The sequence below is a fragment of the Eumetopias jubatus genome, unplaced genomic scaffold, assembly GCF_037043125.1.
Source record: "Eumetopias jubatus isolate StellerSeaLion01/CBP00866 unplaced genomic scaffold, mEumJub1_p1.0 scaffold_11, whole genome shotgun sequence".
Classification (NCBI taxonomy): Eukaryota; Metazoa; Chordata; class Mammalia; order Carnivora; family Otariidae; genus Eumetopias; species Eumetopias jubatus.
This window is the reverse complement of record NW_028274817.1, coordinates 86,057,253-86,078,466: the sequence shown is the minus strand read 5'-3', so window position 1 is coordinate 86,078,466 and position 21,214 is coordinate 86,057,253. Positions and strand designations below refer to the sequence as shown.

The window sequence follows — 21,214 nt, the reverse complement described above, 5'->3', positions numbered from 1 at the left end:
GGGAGCTGGGGCCACTCTCCTGGTTCGGGAGCCTGTTTTGTGAGCAGCAAGGCAAGGGCTGCCGTGGGGTCCTCTTACTTGAGCTGGGGGTGCGGGGGTCCCCCGGCAGTGGCGGGTGGCGGCACATCCTGGCTGGGTTTCTGGGCCAGCTGAGGCTTGGCGGGTCGTCCAGCAGGGCCCGGGCCACTGGGCCGCGGCTGCTGCGTGGTGGGTGGCCCAGTGCGGGGCATGGGACCCGCCTGGCTGGCCTGGCGTGTGGGGCCGGCAGGGCCCGGGGGTTTCTGGGGTGGGCCCTGGCGCTGCTGACCGCCCGGTGGGGCCCCCGAGGGCTTTGGCGGAGCCTGACCGGAGACGGATGTCTGCCGGGTAGCCTGTGGGGGGCCCGCCTGGCGCTGGGGAGATGGGGAGGCGGGTGGGCGGGCTGTTGGAGGTGCCCCAGGTCCTCCTGCCACCGGCCGGGATTGGCGGCCTTGACCCTGGGCCAGCGGTGGGGCCTGGGACACAGGCTGCTGGGGCGCTGATGTGGGACTTGGTAGGCGCTGGGGCAGGGGACTGCCAGCTGGGGGTCCAAGGCCCGAAAGGTGCTGCTGGCCCTGCGGGGGCGGGCGCTGCTGCAACGGGGGTCCCTGGCGTTGGGGGCCTGGGCCCGGCTGTGGAGGGCCACCTGAGGGACAGAAAAAGTGCACATGTGAGAGGTGGGGGGGGGGTCTGCCAGTCCAGTTAGGGGCCCAGGAAGCCGGCCCCTCACTTACCCTGGGGTGGGGGTCGTTGCTGAGCCGGAGGCCCCGAGGGCTGCTGGGAGGTCTGGCGGCCCAAGGGCAGGGCCCCTGGGGACGGAGTCTGCGGCAGAGGAGTGGAGCAGGAGAGGTTAAAAATAGTCACGGGCCAGCCTGAGCGTCAGCCAATCAAAACGACACGGGCTGTCCTTGTGCTGGGTGTTGCCATGGCTGTGGCTGAGCTGAGGGGGTGTCAGGCCGCGTGTGTGTGTGTGTGTGTGTGTGTGTGTGTGTGTGTGTGTGTGTGTGTGTGTGTGTGTGTGTGGTGTGTGGTGTGTGGTGTGTGGTGTGTGTGTGTGTGGTGTGTGTGCGCGCGGGGGTGGGGGCGGCTAGTTCCCAGGGGCTGGGCACTCAGGGAAATCAGGGAAATCAGGACAGCGACTGTTTGATCAAGTTTTAAAAAAAATGACTGCTAACTGCCACCTCCCACGCGTCATGCCAGCGCCCTCGGCCGGCCACTTCTTAGCTCTGCGGTGGCATGACCCCGGGCTGGCTGGCCCGCCACCAGCCGCCTCAGGCCAACTTGGCCGTCACCCAGCACCAGGGGCCTGACCTGGCTGTGGGAGCCCCGGCCGGGGGAGGCCTCCCGCTGCCGCTGCCTGGGCAGGGCCTGGGCCATCTTGTTGACCACAAGCTCCACGATGAGCTGCTTGTCTTCATCTTGGTGGTCCCCGATGAGCGGCATGGAGGAGCCCACCACCTGGGGGAGGAAAAGGGGCGCAGTGAGGAGAGAGGCGGGAAGGTGCCTGGGAGGGTGACAGTGACAAAGCGCCTTAAGTTGGGGAACGGCAGGGCTGCTGCCAAGGAAACAGATTTAGTTTGCCAATCACCAGTTTTGCAGTGTGAGGAAGGCTTGTCGGTTACAGGTACCTTACAGCTGGGTGTGTGTGGGCGGGGGGGGGGGGGGGGCTACAGCTCAGAGCGCAGTTCCAAGAATCAGGGCCCGTGGGACCAAATCCCGCCCACCCAACCCCTGTTTGGGGATGGCCCCTGAGCTAAGGGGTGGGTTTTGCACTTCTGAATTGTTGGGAAAAAAACCAAAAGAAGATTTCATGCCATGTGAAAACATATGAAGTTTAGATTTCTATGTCCATACAGTTTTAGGGGATGTGACACAGCCCGGCTTTTTTTCTTTTTTTTCTTTTTAACATACTGTCTTTGGCTGCTTTTGCAGAATAGCTGCAACAGAGACTATAGCCCACAAAGCCCAAAACGTGCACTGTCTGGCCCTTGACAGAAAACGTTCACCAATCCTTGCTTTATAGTGTGCTAGGTGCTCTGTCGTTCACGAAGAACTTTGTGGCTTATATAGTACTTCACAGTTTACAAAGCTCTTGTTCTTCAAGGGACTACGGGGGGTATATGGTGGGTTTAGACTTTGGAAAGTGCTTTGCTAGGGCACCACTGTTTACAAAATGCCTTACCGTGTATAAAGTGCTACCGTTTACCAAGCACTCTGCATTTTCAAGGCACTTTAGAGTTTATAAATGGCTTTGCAGTTTCCCAGGGGTACCGCTGTCTGCAAAGAACCTTAGAATGTTGAAAGCGTTTTGCTTCGATAACAGGGACCTCCCGGTTTACCGAGCTCCTTTTTTTAATTTTATTTTTTATTTTTTTGAAAGATTTTATTTATTTGAGAGAGCGTTGAGAGAGCACAAGCAGCGGGAGCGGCAGGCAGAGGGAGAAGCAGACTCCCCGCTGAGCAGGGAGCCCCCCGCGGGGCTCGATCCCAGGACCCCGGGATCATGACCCGAGCCGAAGGCAGACGCTTAACTGACTGAGCCACCCAGGCGCCCCCCGAGCTCCTTTTTATTAAAAAATAGTTTTATAAAGCACTTTGCTGTTCACACGGCACTTCATACTTTGTAAGGTACCTTCCAGTTTACAGAGTGCTTTAGTAGCCACCTTCTGGGCCATGGGGAACGGTACAGTTCACGGCGTGTCACTGCCATGTGCCTCCCTCCGTACCCCCACCACTTTCCGGGCGCTCCCACCTCAATGATGTGATCCCTTCCATCCTTGCCGTGCAGCGCTTCCACCGCGCAGATGTCCAGTCCCCCAAAAATCTCTGAGCAGGTATCCACCCACAGCTTGTACCTGCCAAGATGGGGGGTGGGTAGGCAGCCTGTCAGCACTTGCCTTGGGGCGCGCCACGCTCCCCGGCCCCCCCACCTCCGCTCCGGCCGGGCCCCGGGCCACCCCCACCTGTCAGACATGGCAATCTGCTCGAGCATCGCAGAGCCGGTGTTGGTCTTCCAGTTTCCCGACACTGACGTCCTCCTGGGGGGGGGGTGCCGAGAGGAGAGAGGACCGAAGCTCAGGGGAGCCTGGGCTGCGTGGGGCAGGGGCCCCCGACCCCGGCCCTGGTCTCTGCACTCACATGTAGGCTTTGTAGTTCTGCCCAATCTTCTGGACACGCACGTCATATTTGGCATCGATGAAGGGCTCGGCGGTGGCGTACGTCTTGGTCAGTGCCACGACACTCGCGATGTCCTGGAAGTCGTGCTGGTTGTCCACCTTGACCTGTGGGGAGCGGGGCCTGCTGAGGACAGGGCAGCCGTGGGCCGCGGGGGTGGAGGGGGGCGCCTCGGGCTGGGGGCGTGCGCACCGATGGCCCAGGGGAGCCGAGGACATAACACTTGTGTGGCACTCAAGCATGCAGGATTGGGGGTCCCCTGGCCTTCACACGGACACAAGGACACACAGGTGGGGAGATGCAACTTGGAACACACTGAAAACGGCTGAGTTGTCCACTTTGAAGTGGGTAAGTGGTATGGGAGGTGACTTTTATCTCGGTAAAGCTGTGGGAAAATGGTGAGTACATATAGTCCGTGCAAAGTCAGTGGTACACACGGTATAAAAGGCAGACAGAAGGGCGCCTGGGTGGCTCGGATGGTTAAGCGTCTGCCTTCGGCTCAGGTCACGATCCCGGGGTCCTGGGATCGAGTCCCGCATCGGGCTCCCTGCTCCTTGGGAGCCTGTTTCTCCCTCTGCTTCTCTCTCTCTCTCTCTCTCTCTCTCTCTCTCCCCCTCCCCGTCTCTCATGAATAAACAAATAAAATCTTAAAAAAATATATATTAAAAAAAAAAGAAAAGAAAGCAGACAGAAGCACAGACACACCTTCCAAGTCGGCTTCCTATGTACCCAGAGCCAGACTCGGGGACGGAAAGCATACAGGACCCCAAGACCCTTGAACATGAAAGATCGCATACTGTGTGTTCAACACAGAGGCATGCATATACACAGACACGGTGCCGGATACACGAACAAAAGAACAGGACACACAAAACAGCTTGCACGTCTGACAGAAAAGTGGGCCAACAGAATCTGAGAATGTGAGGGAAACTACACACCGATGAAGACACCCCAGGACACACAATCCTACAGAACGACTGGTGTGCGTTGAATGTGCAATATACACGGACACACGTACACACGATGCTAGGAGCGTGCACCATTCACACGCGCACACGCACACCCCGTCTGGGGACTCACCTTGCCCATCCCGGAGTGCGCATGCCCCATCTTCACCACCACAGGGTACGTCGTGCTGCTGAGCTGGTGGGGGGGGGAGGGAAGGCAGAGCACGGTCAGGGCGGGAGGGCTGATGGCCAGGGGTGGGGGTGGTGCTGAGAGAAGCCCATTCAGTGGGAGCCACAGTAGGAGCTATTTCCCAGAAGAGGCGAGTCAGAGAGAGATAGCAGCGCCAGGCTGGGGGTGGGGGGTGGGGGTGGGGTCACACAGCGTCTCTGAGCCCGAAATCGAACTCAGAGCCCTGCCTGCCTGTCCCTCCCTCCACTACCCCCAAGTGCCAGACATCCCGCCTCTGCTTTCCCGGGCAGAGGCATGGGATAGGGGTGGGGGACTTTTCCGGAAAAGGGAAAGTTTGTTTTGACAGTGAATGGATGATCGAGAAGTGAGTGTGTGCATGTGTGTGTGTGGGGGTGTGGTGGTGAACACACAGTAACCGGACCCCTCAGCCAGGCCTCCTGTGTGAGCATGGTTCGGACACAACCTGCAGACCCGCACACAAACCCTCGGAACTCAGACCTACACAACCAGACCCAGACATTCCCACGCGTGTCGAGACCCACACGGTGGAAAGACCCAGGACCAACGCAGGCTCAGAGCACGCCTTGCTCTCCGGAGGCAGAGACCCACACAGCCGGTCAGCCGGCCAGGTGCTCGCGGTGTGGGCCGGGGCCGGGGCTCCTGGCCAGTCTCACTGCCCAGCAGCGCACGCGCGCGCACGCACACACGCACCTTCCTCTCGCCCACACCCACACCCACACGACAGAGGGACACACACCACCTGGAGGATTACCCATGCAATACAGAGACGACCCTCAGAGGCATGGCCACAGGACGCAGAGGCACCCACGACAGACAGAACTGGACACATACTCAACACTCACAGACACACAGGCAACACTCCCAGGCATCCGCACGATGAACAGGACCCACGCCACATATAGAGGTACCCACCCTTCTAGGTATTCACATAACCAGCACGCCCCTGGACACACAAAAAGTACATCTAGGGACACACGCGCGCGCGCGCGCACACACACACACACACATTCGGGTGTGGGGGTACCCCGAGTGCCCCGCAACCCCGGCTGGGGGAGAGTGCAGCCGGCGGCCCCACGGGGCCGAGAGAGACGGCATTCCCGGAGGGGCTGCTGGGGCGGCGGCGGCTCCCAGTTCCCGACAGGCACAGGAAGCCCGCAGGCTCAGGGTGACCGACTGACCTTCAGGCCTCACCCTCTCTCCCTGCACCCCCCACCTTCCTCATTTCCCAAATGACTGGCGTCACGACGGGGCCCTGCGAGGCACGGCGTTGGGACAGGGGTTCCGGGGGATCCTCTAGTTAGCATTCCAGGGCGACAGTGCAGAGGCGGGCGCTTGACGCAAGGCTCGGGCGCACTCGCAGCTCGGAGGTGAAGACCACATCCACAATTATACGTGCAACCTCCACCCGCTTTGCAGAGGCAGACATGCAACTCCCAGAAGCAACACAGAACGCACAGGGCTACCCCGACCCCCCAGGTACACACGTGCACCACGCAGAGGGGCACATGCCGCCTACAGGCGCACGCACGATTCTCAGACGCAGAGACACGGGAGAGCTGTGCGCTGCACATGAACTCCCCCCGCCCCCGCCAGGTTTCTAGGCCCTCTTTTCATAAACATTCCTTGTTTCCACTGGACCTGAGCCTGAACACAGCCCCGTGTGTATGTGGGGGATTGTGCCCGCGCACGTGTGCAGGCAGGGAGCTTCGCACTCTAGGATCCCCTGGAGAGCCCTAGGTTTGACTCTTGGCCTCTCCTGTTCCTCAGGCCACGTGGAACCCCAGGCAGGTCGCTTAACCTTCTCTGGGCCTCAGTTTCCTGATCTATACAAAGGGCACCACGAGGCCCAAGCACTTGGCATGCTCCCCACCCGTCCGGCTCCCCAGGTGGTCACACACCTGGATACCCCTCCTCGATGCCCCGCCGGTTTCAAAGCCTGCACTAAAAGCTAGATGCACAGAACCCCTCACGTGTAGACCGTCCGCCCAACTCGGTGCTGACTCAGGCTGCGGACTCTGCTGGCCTCAGAAGCAGGGTCCGTGAGGGGCTTTCCCTTCCTGCGAGGCTCCCTCCGGCCCAGCGTGGACTTACTCAGCCCCTGCCTCATTCACTCTCCCTCCCCGCTTTCACAACCGGCTTCCCCAAATACCTGGTTTACTCCCCCCCCCCCCCCCCCCCCCCCCCGGCCAACAGGGTCATTTCTTCATTCTCACTCCTGGGTTGGTGGCTCTTGACCCCTTGGTGTGTGTCGCAGTTCCCTCATCTGCATAAGGAGATACGCCAAGTCTCTCGCTACCAGGGAAGTTGGGAGGACAGGTTAGTTATTTCAGGGAAGGTGCTTAGCGAGTATCTGGCACACAGGAAGTCTCCATCCTCAAAAAGTGTGCGGCACCGTTATCAGTACGGGGCGGGGGGGGGGGGACAGGCAGCCAACGTTAATTAACAAGGAGGCTGTTGGGCTTGGCTGAGAGATGAAAGCCCTCACAAAGATCTTAGAGCAGGATTTGATACCCATAATAGCTGCTGCTGGTGGTGTTCACCGAGCTTACCTCCCTGAGTTCAGCAAGCTTCGGGAGTGAGGGGTAATGAAGCCCGAATGGGAGAATTTACACAAAGAATATAGGGCACGGCAGTAAGTGCTCAGTAAGCGGCTGCTAGAGCGTCGCTCCCATCACTATTATTATTGGTCGGCCCTCCCTGACTAACAAAGGATGTTAATGAGCCCTTAGAGCCCTTTCTCAGGACCCCAGCGAAGATTCAGGCAGCATCTGGAAGCTGGTGGGCAGGGATTGCCTCACCACCGCCCTCCCCCCAGAGGAGTGGGAGGCTTGGTGGGGAAGGGGCAGGGCAGGATGGGAGGAGATCTGTTTTCTACTGACTCACTGCCCTCTTTCCCCGCCAGTGAACTGCCCCCCCCACCCCAGTGCTCACTAATTCACTGGCACATTCCCCACTTGCCAGGGCTCTGCCATGCCTGGGGTAAGATCCTGGCACCAGTTAGCCTGCGTTCTAATCCCAGCCATGCCCTGTGATCCTGGGAAAGTTCTTCAATCCCTCTATGCTCCTATTTCCTCGTTTGTAGAATGGGCCTAATACCGGTACCCATCTCAGAGGTTTAACTGTGTGCTTTAAGTAAGAAAGTTATGCTGAGTGCCTGGTACGCAGTTGGTGCTATATAGATGCTGACGGTTTGCCTGTGTGTGTGTGTGTGTTTTCTTAAAGATTTTATTCTAAGTAATCTCTACACCCACCATGGGGCTGGAACTCACCACCCCGAGATCAAGAGGCAGCTCCACGGACTGAGCCAGCCAGGAGTCCCTGCCTGTGTTTTTGAGAGGGGTTAAGATCCAGGCTCTCTGCCTTGTCTCTCTTCACTGCTTCTACTCAGTTTGTTTCCTCCCTGCCTCGCTCACCCTTCGCCAGACTGTCAGATCTCCCAGGAGAGGGATTCCTGCGTGTGCTTGGCACACACTAGGTGCACGAGCAATGTTTATTAAAGGGACGAACTCATCCGGGCTTCAGCCATGGGGAGCTGGGGTGGGGGTGGGGGCTGCGGGTGTTTTGGATAGACTTTGGAGAAAGTTTGGAGACTTTAGGGAACTGCCCTGCGGGGGGGGGGGGGGTAGTCCTGCCTCGAAGCCCTCCACAGAGGCTGCCTGGAAGGACTGGTGACTGATGTGGAGATGGGGGTGGGCGGCCAGGGCGAGGCCCAGAAGGAGGGAGAGGAGGAGGGTGCATCTCCTTTTCGGCAGCCCTCGGCCCGCCCCTTGGCCTCCACCGAGGGTGGGCGGATGAGTAATGCATCCAGGAAGCCTGGAGGCCTGCGGTTCCGCACCACTGCCACCCCGCCCCTCGCGTGGACATTTATCCCCCGCTGCTCAGGCCCTGCCGCCATCGCCGCAGACCCAGCGCCCCGAGAGATACACCGCAGGTAGGCTGGGGCCCCGGGTGGCCCCGCGGGGCCTGGAGCCGGGCTGGAGCCTTCCTGCCAGACCCCTTGGCTGCTCAGCCTGGCCGGCGGGTTCCAGGACCCTGGAGAGGAGGGCGGGAGGGTGCTGGACCGGCTCCCCCGATTCCCACACTCCAAACTCCTTGGAACCCCGACATCTATGCCCGACTCCTCTGAACCCAGGAGCCCCTAATATCACAGCTGCCTTCCAGGCCGCCAACTCCCCTAAATTCTGCCCCCCAACCCTCCAGACTCCTAAATCCCCAACTCCACAACTTCCTCTGCTCCCAAATCCCTCAGGCACCCCGCCCCCTTAAGTCCCCAAACTCCCTGAACCCCCAAGCTCCTCCCAATTCCTCAGCGTCTCTCCACTCCCCATCTCAATATGCACAACCCCGAAACCCCAAACCCCTCCAGCTCCCCAGACCCCAAATTCTTCACCCCCAGCTTCTCGACCTTCCAACTTTCCAACGCCCCTAAATCCCGCAACCCCTCTGCCCCCTTATTCTTCAAACACCACAGTCTCATGGCCCCCCACTCACCCAGTCCCTGAAATTGCTCAACTCCCAGACTCTCCCAACCCCCAGCCCTCTCAGCTCCTCTGGGCTTCCAAATCCCCACCCCCCCCTTTAAAATCTCCATACTCCCCAACCCCTCAAGCCCAGAGTGCAGTGGCTTAATCCCCTTCCAAGCTGGCGGCGGCGGTGGGGGGGGGCGCTGCCCACGTCCGCAGAGGACCACTGACCCCTCCTCCCCGCCCCGCAGCACCCACCATGGCACCCTTTGCGCCCCTGGCCTCCTGCATCCTGTTGTTGCTGTGGCTGACAGCCCCCAGCAGGGCCTGTACCTGTGCCCCACCCCACCCACAGACAGCCTTCTGCAGCTCCCAGATGGGTGAGTGTACCCCACTCTACCCCCTGCACCCTGTGCTTTGGTTTCCCCTCAGTCCCGCGGGGTTCACAGCGGCGCCTACCTCTAGGACAGTCCCACTCAGCCCTGCCCTGACTCTTTTAGCTGCACTGGCATGCTCAGTCTTCCCCGATTACTCCAGGCCCAGTCCCACCTCAGGGCCTTTGTACCGGCGGCTTCCTCTGCCTGGTACACCCTTCCCCGCAGGTATTCACATGGGGGGCGGCCTCGGATGTCGGGCCGGTCTTCCTCGAACACCCTGTTCGAAATCCCCTAGTACTCCTGATCCCCAGCCCTAAAATTCCTCATCCCACCGAATACCAGCCATACATTTACTTATTTTGCTTCTATTGAGTCTTCTGGCTAGAATGTGAGCTCCACAGGGGGGCGGGCTTCTGTGTTTTTTGTTCACTGTTGTGTTCCTAACACCCAGAACAGTGCCTGGCACACAGCGGGCTCTGAAATATTGGTTGAGCGAAGGAACACACGATGAGTATATGAGAAAGGCTTAAAGCAGCTCCTGACAAAGAGTAGTCACTCAGCGTACAGATTATTCAATTACCCAGTGTGTCCATCCCTTAGCTAGCCGGCTGGCATTCCGGCGCTCCCTATTGAAATATGTGATTCGCCGGTGTGAGTACGGTGATTATTTTATTTTTTTGGCTCGTGCAGTCCATTTGACTCGTCTTTCCCCCCACCCCTCCCTCCTGCAGTCATCAGGGCCAAGTTCGTGGGGACCGCAGAAGTCAACCAGACTGACTTAAACCGGCGTTACGAGATCAAGATGACCAAGGTATCCCTCCTGCCCTTTCCCCAGCACTGCCTAACATCTGCCTTCCCGTCAAAGTCGAGGAAGTTAGCTGTGATGTCAGGATGCTAAAGAGGACTTCAGGGAAGAGCGTGGAGTGGGAGGGCTGTGTCAGTAAACGAGACTCTTGCCCTCATCCGTCGACAGATGTTCAAAGGGTTCAACGCCTTGGGGAATGCCTCTGACATCCGGTTCGTCGACACCCCCGCCCTGGAGAGCGTCTGCGGATACGTGCACAGGTCCCAGAACCGCAGCGAGGAGTTTCTCGTTGCCGGTGAGGCCCCGCCCCCTCGCCCCGTCCCTCCGACCGCTGCCCGGCAGCCGGGAGCGGGCGAGGCTCCGAGGGGCTGGTCCCCGTTGAAATGGGGGACCGCCCTGATTTCAGCCCATCGGGAAAGGGGAAAGCCGGGAGCTTTGCCCAGAGTGGGGGTCTGTGCGCCCGGGACGCCAATCAGGCGCCGCCCTGCCCCCCGCCACGCCGGCCCAGCCCATCAGCTGCTGCCTGTTGCCCCCCCTCCCACCCCCGCCCCAGGAAACCTGCGGAACGGACACTTGCAGATCAACGCCTGCAGTTTCGTGGCTCCCTGGAACAGTCTGAGTAGCGCCCAGCGCCGGGGCTTCACCAAGACCTATGCTGCCGGGTGTGAGGAGTGCACAGTGAGTGCGGGGGGGGGCTCCCCGCCGCCTGGGGAGCGGTCCTCGGGCTCTTCCCCAAACCGTGGCTTGTTTCTTGCTCCCTCTGGCCATTGCCTGTACGTAGGGCTGCTCCCCGAACCCTAGGGCTGTCCCTGATCTCTCTTGCTGTTCCCCCGAAGCTGACACTGTTCCCTGGAAATTCTGGTTGTTCTTAGCTCTGTGTCTGATTCCGCCGTTCCCTGGACTGTCAGGCTGCTTCTTTTCCCTCTAAATCCCCCTTGTGACTATTTTCTAGTCCCTCTGTCTATTCCTGACCGCCCCCCCCAACCCCGCCCCGCCTAGGGACTGTGTCTTGCTTCCGTAGAATGTTCTCCAAGAACCCAAAGTGCTGCTCCCCCAACCCAGCTCATCCGATTCTTGCTCTGCCTGCCTCACACCTTCTGACTAGTTCAAGGCTGTCTCCTGATGGCCCTGAATGTCCTCTGATCCCAGGGGCTGTGTCTGAGCCCCATGGCTCTTTCCTATGCCCAAGTCCGTCCCCCGCCCCGCCCCCCGCCCCACCAGCTGTTCCCCGCTACTGCTACTTGTTCCCTATCTTTCCGGATAGTTCCCCTGGAAGCCTGCCTGGCCCCCCCACCCCCCCATGACTGTTCCCCAACCAGCATTCCAGGTAACCGATCACAGTTTGCTGGATTGCGGTCACCTTGCCAAGCCCAGTGACTGTTCCTCCAGTGGGAGGGGCTGCTCTTGAGTCCCTCCCCAGATGGGGCAACACCAGGTCTCCCCAGCAGCTCCATGTTGAAAACTGAGGAGGGGAAGGTTCCACTGTGTAGGGGAGGTAGGGGCAGGGGGAGAAGCCCTCAGAGACGTGCCTCTCTCCCCTCCCGTAGGTGTTTGCCTGCTCATCCATCCCCTGCAAACTGCAGAGTGACACTCATTGCTTGTGGACGGACCAGTTCCTCACAGGCTCAGACAAGGGTTTCCAGAGCCGCCATCTAGCCTGCCTGCCCAGAGAGCCGGGGCTGTGCACCTGGCAGTCCCTGCGGCCCCGGATGGCCTAAATCCTACCCCCGGCGGAAGCTGAAGCCTGCACAGTGTTCACCCCACTTCCCGCTCCTGTCTTTCTTTATCCCACGAGACAATGAAATAAAAGAACTACCATCCAGCAGGCAGTGTCCCTGTGTCATGTCCGGGAACAAACCCATGTCGCTGTTGACCTGGTGGGCACACCCGGGGACCGAGGCCGAGGGGGGTGAGGGATGCAAAATGTTGGCTTTTTTGTATTTCACCTATAATTTCAGGCATTGGTAATCATTCTCCACGTCGGCATTAGCATTGGTGATCCGCCACATCAGCGAGGGCCATTTAACCTGCATTATCCACCACAACGTATCAGCTAATCTCTCTGCCCGATACTTTAAAACCTTTTACCAGACTAATTGATGATTCCTATTTGCATAGCCCTCTCTAGAAAATGATCCCACTACTGGCAAATCCCTCCATTCACAAATCCCTCCAGCTGACAAGCTCGTTGACAAATAAATGTCTTATCGAGATCGGCAAACAGCCCTCTTCCCCTGGGCACTGTCCTGCTGTCATCCAGGAGCATGTCCTGCTCTATCCGCATCTGTGGGTGTTACCATCCCCACCCTTAGCTTTTGTACCGCGAGTCTGACTTGAGTGAAAAGGGAAAGCTCGGGGGAGGGGGGTGCTCAGGGCGCCCCCCTCCCCTCCCACCACATAACCCAGCCAGGGCCTCTGAAAGAAGGGGTAGCCCCGGCTCCCCACCCATGGCCTGTGGGAGATTCCTCGGAACTGGCCATTTGGGGAATAGGAGGGGTGAAGGGAAGGTGTGATCTGGAAATCCCCAAGCTCTGCCCTTCTCCCCCTTCCCCTACCTCTCCTCCCCTCACTCTTTTTTTTTTTTTTTAAGCTTTACTTATTTATTTGAGAGAGAGAGAGAGAGAGCAAGAGCAGGGAGGAGAAGCAGAGGGAGAGGGAAAAGCAGACTCCCCTCTGAGCAGGGAGACCAACGCGGGGCTCCGTCCCAATCATGACCTGAGCGGAGGGCAGACGCTTAACCGACCAAGCCACCCAGGTGGCCCTCCCCTCACTCCTTTGACTAACACTGAAGGCAATACAGCAGTGAAGTGTAGGTAGGGTTCAAAATCAGGACCAGCCAGGTATGTCAGCCTACACCGCCCATGTACCTCCTATTCAGCTGTTCACTTACCCAAACTGGGGCCTCTAGACCCAAGCCCCACCTTTCTGGTTCATCTTACCCCATAAAACCTGAGTGACAGGGGCACCTGAGTGGCTCAGTCGTTAAGCGTCTGCCTTCGGCTCAGGTCATGATCCCAGGGTCCTGGGATCGAGCCCCGCATCGGGCTCCCTGCTCGGCGGGAAGCCTGCTTCTCCCTCTCCCACTCCCCCTGCTTGTGTTCCCTCTCTCACTGTCTCTCTCTCTCTGTCAAATAAATAAATAAATAAAATCTTAAAAAAAAAATACCTGAGTGACAGATCCTCCAAACACTCCCTTCCTCAGGCCTTCTTGTTCCCCAGCTGGGCCCTTCCCAGTCCCTGGCTTCTGTCCCTTACACCCCAAAGATCCTGACTCAAGTGAACCCCTGGGAACCAGAACCTCAGACTGGTGCACACATTCCACAGAACACTTGAGCGTCCCCTTGACCTGAATCTGCAGCGACAATTTCTTTTTTTTTTTTTAAGATTTTATTTATCTATTTACACAGAGAGAGAGAGAACACACGCAGAAGCAGGGGGAGCTGCAGGTAGAGAGGGAGAGGGCCTCCCACTGAGCAGGGAGCCCGACGCGGGGCTCGATCCCAGGACCCTGGGAACATGACCTGAGCCGCAGGCAGCCGCTGAACGACTGAGCCACCCAGGCGCCCCTGCAGCGACAATTTCTATGTCAACATCTAGACCTTGGTTATGCCTTGGCAGGATCTAAACCCCGTCCACTAAAAGGGGAAAATGGCCACCTTCGCTCATGGGTATGACCATAAGGGCCCTGGTGGCCTTGTTGCTCTTGGCTCAGCTGCTCCTAACAGGTCACCAAACCCTAGTAGCAGCTCCCTGCATTCTTACGCTGTTGTTGCCTGACCGCGGGGCCCATTCTCTGAGCCCTCAGCTATTTTAATTCCTAGGAGGAAGTGGAGGTAGACCGAGGCAGTGGAAAAGGATGGAGCCCAGTGTGCGGGCCGCGCTCCTGCCGACCTGCCCACCAGCAGGTGGTGCCCTGGTTCGAGACATCAGTGCTTCAAGGCCAGGGCTGACCACCAGGCCCCATGGAGGCCAGAACAGCATACAAGGCCGCCTCCCACAGACCCCGGCAGGAGGTCCAGGCAGGATTTCTGTCATCCTGGGGTCACTACATTCTCCCCATCGCTCTTCTAGAAAATCTACTCAAGTGAGTGAAGTGAGTACCGCCCCCCCCTCCCCCGCCCCAGCATTCCATGTGTCTGGGTGTGAATCTCTGCGTGATCCGGCTGAGAGGAAGCACATGCGGGGGGAGAGCCCTGTGAAGTGTGCAGCACCGGGGGGGGGGGGGGGGGGGGAGGGGAGTTCAGCTCAATGGGTGGCTTAGTGGCCGGCCCTTCCCTCACCTGAGTCTCAATACTTCTCCCTAAAACTGGGCCTCACAGTCCCTACCTAGAATCCTTCTGAGGTCCGTGCTAGGGTTGGAGGATGATTAATGGGTGTGTTCGTCCCTTGGGTATTTTTTCAGGCCAGAACACGAAACGCTCATAAATAAGAAATTCACGGGTAATATTACTAACAGTGGCTTAATTTCTAGACAGGCGACGTGTAACGGTTAAGAACATGAACGCTGGAGAACGTCATTTGCATTCAAGTCCTGCCCTTTCCATGTACTAGCTCTGTGTCCTTGAGGAAATCACATTACCTCTTTGTGCCTCAGTTTCCACATCTGTAAAATAGGGATAAAAAGAATGCCTAACTCGCAGGGACAACGTGAGCAATAAATGAGGTCATACATGTCTAATGCCTGGAACAGTGCATGGAAACATAGCACTTACAAGTATTGGTTACTATGACTAGTAGCAGTATGAGAAATATAATTTAATGTGTAACTTTAGTAGCGATAATTCGTATCAGTAACGATTATTTAGAGTAAGGAAATAATGTATGATATCAGTAGTAATAATTTAATGCACTCTGAAAACCTTGGTTTAATTTGTGATCCTGATAAGCTACCCCCAGAGACGTTACAAATATTTAGTATGCTCATTTGTGATGTTCTTATTATCCTGAAACTTGTATATTTTTTCCCAGTGTGCAAGTCTCCCCAACTGAAAAACATCAACATTTTCAAAGACTTCTATGGGAACCCCTCCCCCCAGTGATAATGTTCCCCACTATGAAGTCCTCACTGTGCATGACGAATCACCACACTTACAAATCTCTTCTGTTGCCAAGACTGCAGGTGACAAATTTCTAAGTCTTTGGTAAATCTCTCCTTGGAAAAGTTCCCTCTCATCACTGTACAAATCCCCTCTTTCACAAATCCCCCATAACAAATACCTCTGTTGAGCCTTATTTATAAATATCTCATTGACATATCCCCATTGATGACCCCCATTGACAAATCTCCCCGTTTACAAATACCTGGCAGCAATCCATCACCCATTGATGGATCCCAGTGACAAATATCTCTCTTCATAATTACCCACCGCTTGCATATCCCCTACTGACCACCCAGGTGACAAATCTATTTATAAATTAGATATTCCCTATTTATGACATAATTCCCATTGACAATCTTTTTTAAAAGATTTTATTTTGGGACGCCTGGGTGGCTCAGTCAGTTAAGTGCCTTAGGCTCAGGTCATGATCCCAGGGTCCTGGGATCAAGTCCCACATCAGGCTCCTTGCTCAGCGGGGAGTCTGCTTCTCCCTCTGCCCCTCCCCTTCCGCTCCTGCCCACGCTCTCTCTTTCTCTCTCTCTCAAAAATATTTTATTTATTTTATTATAAAATATTTTATAAATATAAAAAATTTATAATTTTTATAAATATAAAAATTAATAATTTTTATAAATTTTAAATAATTTAAAAATAATTTTTAGAAATATAAAAATTTTTATAAATATAAAAAATAAAAAATTTATATTTTATAAATATTTAAAAAAGATTTTATTTATTTATTTTTGACAGAGAGAGCACAAGCAGGGGGAGCAGCAGAGGGAGAGGGAAAAGCAGGCTCTCTACGGAGCAAGGAGCCTGAAAGGGGGCTTGATTCCAAGACCCTGGGATCATGACCTGAGCCGAACGCAGACACTTAACCGAATGAGCCACCCAGGTGCCCCTAAATAAAATCTTTTTTTAAAAAAGTAATTAGCCTCTACACCCAACCTGGAGCTTGAACTTACAAACCCGAGATCAAATGATGCATGTTTCATCTATTGAGCCAGCCAGCCACCATCCCCCACTGACAATCTTTATTGACAAATCACCCTATTCCTGTATCTCTACCCACTGACATATCTCCTCATTCAGACATGCCCATCAAAATGCTCCCATTGATAACCCCCCTCGTCAAATCTTCCCATTCAGAAATACCCACCACTGATATCCATCTCATTGATAAGTCCGTTTGAAAATCTTTCCATTCATTGAACCCCAGCCTTCCATATAGTCCCCTATTGATCGACCCCCATTGACATTTCCCCATCCTTAGATATCTCCAGTTGGAAAAACCTCCTTGCTAGAACAGCTCCCAATGTATTACCATATTACCATATATGTTGAAACATCTCTCCCCACCCCATCAATGACAGATGAAGAAGTAGATTTCTTTCTCTTTTTCTTTTGATTTTTAAAAAATTTTTTAAGTAATCTCTACACCCAACCTGGGGCTTGAACTCACAACCCCGAGATCAGGAGCCGCACAACACTCCACTGACTGCATGACTGAGCCAGCCAGGTGCCCCAGATGAAGAGGCAGATTTCTCTAATAAGACCAGTCCTTTCTTTTTCTCCATAGTGGCTGACACCTCTGTCTCACTATCCAGCCCTGGACACCTCCTATACAATAGTAGTGAAAATCTGAGGACCAACTCTTATCACACTGTAGAGCTCCCACCAAAGGAAACAATTAGGCACAAGTTGTCTTTCAGTGTGGGAGTGAAGGTGGAGCTTTTTTAAATAAAGAATATAGGTTGAAAGTGTGTATAAGAAGCTGTTAGAAAAAAAAAAAGAAGCCATTAGAACCTCAGATACACTGCCCAACTCCTAATCCCCAGTCCCATAGAAGGCTGGAGGTATGCGCTCTTGAAAGAATAAAATGGAGGGTTCACATGAGCAGGAATGCTGATACCGCACCTCCCTCTTGTTGACTATTTATCTACCACTGAGCTTGGGCCTCTTGCTGAAACTTTGTGGAGAGCTACAGCTCTGATGGATGGAGGTGGGGTCATTGGCCAGAGGCCCAGACTCAGTGTCCTTTCCCCTCACAATGGGGGCCTCCCCCTGACCCCAGGCCCCTGGAAAGCAGTAGTGTTAGATGCTCCCTGAATCCTCTCCTGATTAGGGGTGAGCTAGGCCAGAGAAAGGCCATTTTTCAACTCTCCCCACTACCCATGTCTCTCAGGCCCTCGCCATGAGCCCCACCTTTCTGCTGGTCCTTGCTTTGCTCCTGGCTCTGTCCGTGACCACCCTTGAGCAAGCCTTTGGATGTTACCATCCACAAACCCACGCTATTTGTAGTAACTCAGACATGCATAAGTCTGGGCAGACCTCGGAGAGGCTTCCGACACAGGGGCTCACAGTGAGGTTCCAGAAGGATAGGTAAAGCCCCCTGAGGTGGTAGAAATTGGAGGGGAGGTGCTCTGCAAACTTTTTTCAGGAGTCTTAGGGATGGGGGAAATCTTGATGTGATACTAAGACCTCAGTCCCTCATCCCATAAATGCTCTTCAGCCTCTGTGTACCTCTCCCTTTCCTTGTTTCACAGACACTCAAGATTCCTAAAGGGATCTTGAACCTCTGGTTCACAGGAGTACCCAAATATAAAGAGCAATGTGGTTCTATCTATCTATATGCCCACCAAGAACAGCTGTGGGGACATCCATGAGGAGAGTCTCTACCCTGCACGGACTCCTCATCCTCAGGCTTCTCCCCTCACCAGGGTATTTTCTTACAAGTGCCCCACCCCCCAGGATACTGTGCCCCCAGTTTAGGCCAATCACACCAAATTCTGTCCCCAAACCATAGTGTTCTGAATCTTTGGGATTGAGCACTTGCAGATCACGGTCCTAGCCAAGGGACATCTGGTCACACTTTACTGATCTCCAGGAGTCAGGCATGGCATCTGTCCTCTCTAGGCTTTTTGAGAGATGGGAACTTGCACTTCAGGAAATGAGTGGTGTATCCTTGGAAGGGGCTCTGAGAGGAGCCTATCAGGGAGGCTTCCTGAATATCTATAGGAAAAGGTGCCCCGGGCGTTGAGTGTGCCTCTCAGGTATGTGTGGTCACAGTGCCACTCTTCCCTCTTCTTTCTGCGCCCTGCTCCTTCCTCCCCAACCCCCGCTCCTTCGCCCTGTTCCCCATCCCCTGCCCCTGCTCTTCCTCCATGTTCCCCATCCCTCTCCCTGCTCCTGCTCCCTCTCCTTGCTCCCTTCTTTCCACCCTGCTCCTTGCTTCTCCCTGTTTCCTCACCATGAGCTATGCCCTTTCAATCTTCCCTGGCCCCTCTGCCCATCCTTAGTGCCCGCCACCCTACTCTCCTTGGAGCAAAAGCTATGAGAAGTATATGGAGTGGTGTTCTGCCCAACCACTTCTAAGTGCCTTCCTGCCACCCCCCACAAAACCACATACCTAAATCCCAACCTCGCACAGTGTCCATGGAGGGACACCTGCTTATCTGAATCTGAGCATGGGCGAGAACAGGAAGCCATGAGGGGCGCCTGGGTGGCTCAGTCGGTTAAGCATCTGCCTTCAGCTCAGATCACGATCCCAGGACCCTGGGATCGAGCCCCGCGTTGGGCTCCCTGCTCAACTGGGAGCCTGCTTCTCCCTCTCCCTCTGCCCCTCCCCCTGCTCGTGCTCTCTCTCTCTCTCTCTCCCTCTCTCTCTCTCCCTCTCTCAAATAAATAAATAAAATCTTAAAAAAAAAAAAGAACACGAAGCCATGAACTTGGCTGCCTTCCCTGGTCACTCAATATCTGCTCTTGAATCCTCATATACAACAGCCTCCTGCCTTGGACCGGGACTTCTACTCAGCCACAGTGAGTCGGGGACTCTCCACCTTTCTCAGTCTCCTCAAGCCCACCAACTTCCCACAACTGGCCCCTCAAGCCTCCCAAAGACCATCAACTTCTTTTTTTTTTTAAAGACTTTATTTATTTATTTGAGAGAGAGAGAGCACGTGAGAGTGGGGAGGGTCAGAGGGAGAAGCAGACTCCCTGCTGAGCAGGGAGCCCAATGTGGGACTCGATCCCGGGACTCCAGGATCATGACCTGAGCCGAAGGCAGTCGCTTAACCAACTGAGCCACCCAGGCGCCCAGACCATCAACTTCTAACTGTGCTGGGGATCTATCTGGTCATGTTGTGTTCCTTGATCTGGATGCAAGCAACAGGAATATGTTCACTTTGTGCAAATGTAGGGAGCTGCACACTTGTGATATGTCCTCTTTCCTGGACTTGTTATATCTCCATGAAATTGGTCCCTCAAAAGAAGACTCCCCACCCTGTTGACACATCTCCTATGCTCCTTCCTTCACTTCCTTATTTACTCCCACCCTCTCTTTTTTCACACAATCCCCACATCCCCAACTCTGTTGATTCTCACTCCCAAGCACCCTCTCTTTCCCCACGGCACAGGGACCATGAATTCTGGAGAAGGGACTGGATCCTGAGAGGCCTTGGAGTCAGACTCCACCTGCTCCATTGTGAACCCTCTATAAATATTTGCTGAGCCATAAATCGCCTAGAGTGTAGGAAGCAAGGGAGGGGAAGTCCCTAGTCCTGCAGCAGCCCCCACCCCTAGGTCTGCACGATCAGGTTGATGTAAGCAGATCACCATGTTATAGGGAAGTTGGGGTGAAAAGAAGTCAGATTGTGCTTAACAGAGTCCTCCCATGTGACCCATCCCTGACTGGTGACTATTTAGACATGCTGAGCCAAGCAGCCTTGAGGATTCCTGGTGGCCTGCAGCCTGGATGGGAATAGATAGGGTAGCAGAGCCAGAGAGTCTCCATATGTGCCTCCCACCACATGATGGAGGCTGGGCAACCTTCCCACCAGAGCTTCAAAGTACAGGGTGGGGGAAGACCACTTCCACAAATCCAGGCCTAGCTTATGGTCCTCCATGCTGCACAGTGGGGTGGGGGGACAAAAGAGGAAATGTGAGTGGCAAGCTGACCTGTAGGAAGTCTAATGCCTCTGCCATCTAGCTGCCACCATTGCTTCCCATTAGCTCTGTCTTCTTTCCGGCCTCTTCGGTCCTGTTCTTTCTGCCTCTCTACAGCTACAGAACAGCCAGGAGGTGTGACTGCCCTACTAGATATCAGTAGTTAATGAGAAAATATAGTTATTAAGCTAGTACTGCCTCAGTACAGGTATAAAGAAAGTGACCGATGGACTGGAACAGAGTCCAGAACTTGCCCCCATAAGTACATGAGATTTTAGTACATGACAGAGGTGGCATACTGACCACATTGGTGGGGAGAAAAGGAAAATTATGAAACTGGGTCTCCCCCTACTTCCCACTGTAGATGAAAATCAATTCCAAAGAACACATGTAATAGACATTTGTGAGAGTGCTACTTGTTGGTTATGTTAAGCACAGTGTTACATAAGTGAATGGATGTGACAGCCATTCTGTAATGCATGTAGAGAAGTGTTCAAGAACACATGTAATAAAGATGTCTGTAAGAGTGCTAAAAAAAGAGAAAAAATCCATTTCAGATGAAGAATTTAAATGTCAAAAACAAAGCTTGCCACTTTTACCATCCACTAAATTTCCATATGTACATGGATCTATATCTGGACTTTTAATTTTTCTTTCTATAGTCTGTCAGACTGCCTATTCATGTGTCAGCATCATACTGTTTAAATTAGAAAACCTTCATAAAATGTTCGCTGGCAGAGGCTTAGGACTAATCCCACCCCCCATTATAGCTTTTCTTTTTTTTATGGATATTCTTCCACGTTTGCATTTTCATGTGAAGTTCACTATCAACTTTTATCAGTTGCAGATAAAAGCTTATAGGTATATTTTTGGGGATCACATTGCATTTACAAATGAAGACTTGAGAAGGGAAACTGACACCCTTATGATACTAATTCATCCTACTCAAGAACAAGGAATGTCTTTGTTTTTGTGTAAGTCTACCTTTGTGTCTTTCAAGAGTGTTTTAAACTTTTCCTCACATAAGTTTGCATTACCCCTTGTTGACTTTCTCCTGACGGATCTTATCCTTTTTTGTTATCATAAATGGGGTTTTCTCTTCTATTATATGTTATATCTGGTTCTTTGAATGTATGAAAACTAATTTCTATATGTTGGTTTTATATTCTGCTAGAT

The 21,214-nt window shown here is 54.4% G+C and overlaps 2 protein-coding genes across 3 annotated transcripts in view; one reads left to right on the top strand and one right to left on the bottom strand.

Moving 5' to 3' along the window:
• Positions 1-21,214, bottom strand: part of SYN1 (synapsin I) — a 48,227-nt gene that overhangs the window by 2,009 nt on the left and 25,004 nt on the right. For both annotated transcript variants that reach the window (XM_028113471.2, XM_028113472.2), the window contains exons 6-12: positions 4,273-4,335; positions 3,157-3,299; positions 2,982-3,056; positions 2,771-2,873; positions 1,330-1,476; positions 753-840; positions 79-664 (exon numbers count right to left, since the gene is read on the bottom strand). In XM_028113471.2, coding sequence (XP_027969272.1) covers positions 79-664; positions 753-840; positions 1,330-1,476; positions 2,771-2,873; positions 2,982-3,056; positions 3,157-3,299; positions 4,273-4,335 — 1,205 coding nt within the window. The remainder of the gene's footprint in view (positions 1-78; positions 665-752; positions 841-1,329; positions 1,477-2,770; positions 2,874-2,981; positions 3,057-3,156; positions 3,300-4,272; positions 4,336-21,214) is intronic.
• On the top strand, positions 8,128-11,820 carry TIMP1 (TIMP metallopeptidase inhibitor 1). The gene is made up of 6 exons (XM_028113486.2): positions 8,128-8,281; positions 9,065-9,193; positions 9,922-10,001; positions 10,164-10,290; positions 10,549-10,673; positions 11,543-11,820. Exons 1-6 carry the CDS (start codon positions 8,149-8,151, stop codon positions 11,711-11,713), a joined length of 765 nt encoding a protein of 254 aa, XP_027969287.2. The 5' UTR covers positions 8,128-8,148; the 3' UTR covers positions 11,714-11,820.

Excerpts from the sequence above, each read along its gene's own strand:
- TIMP1 (XM_028113486.2), top strand. The coding sequence starts at position 8,149 with ATGCATCCAGGAAGCCTGGAGGCCTGCGGTTCCGCACCACTGCCACCC. Across the intron at positions 9,194-9,921 it reads CTTCTGCAGCTCCCAGATGG|TCATCAGGGCCAAGTTCGTG; the intron begins GTGAGTGTACCC and ends TCCCTCCTGCAG. Across the intron at positions 10,674-11,542 it reads CCGGGTGTGAGGAGTGCACA|GTGTTTGCCTGCTCATCCAT; the intron begins GTGAGTGCGGGG and ends CCCCTCCCGTAG.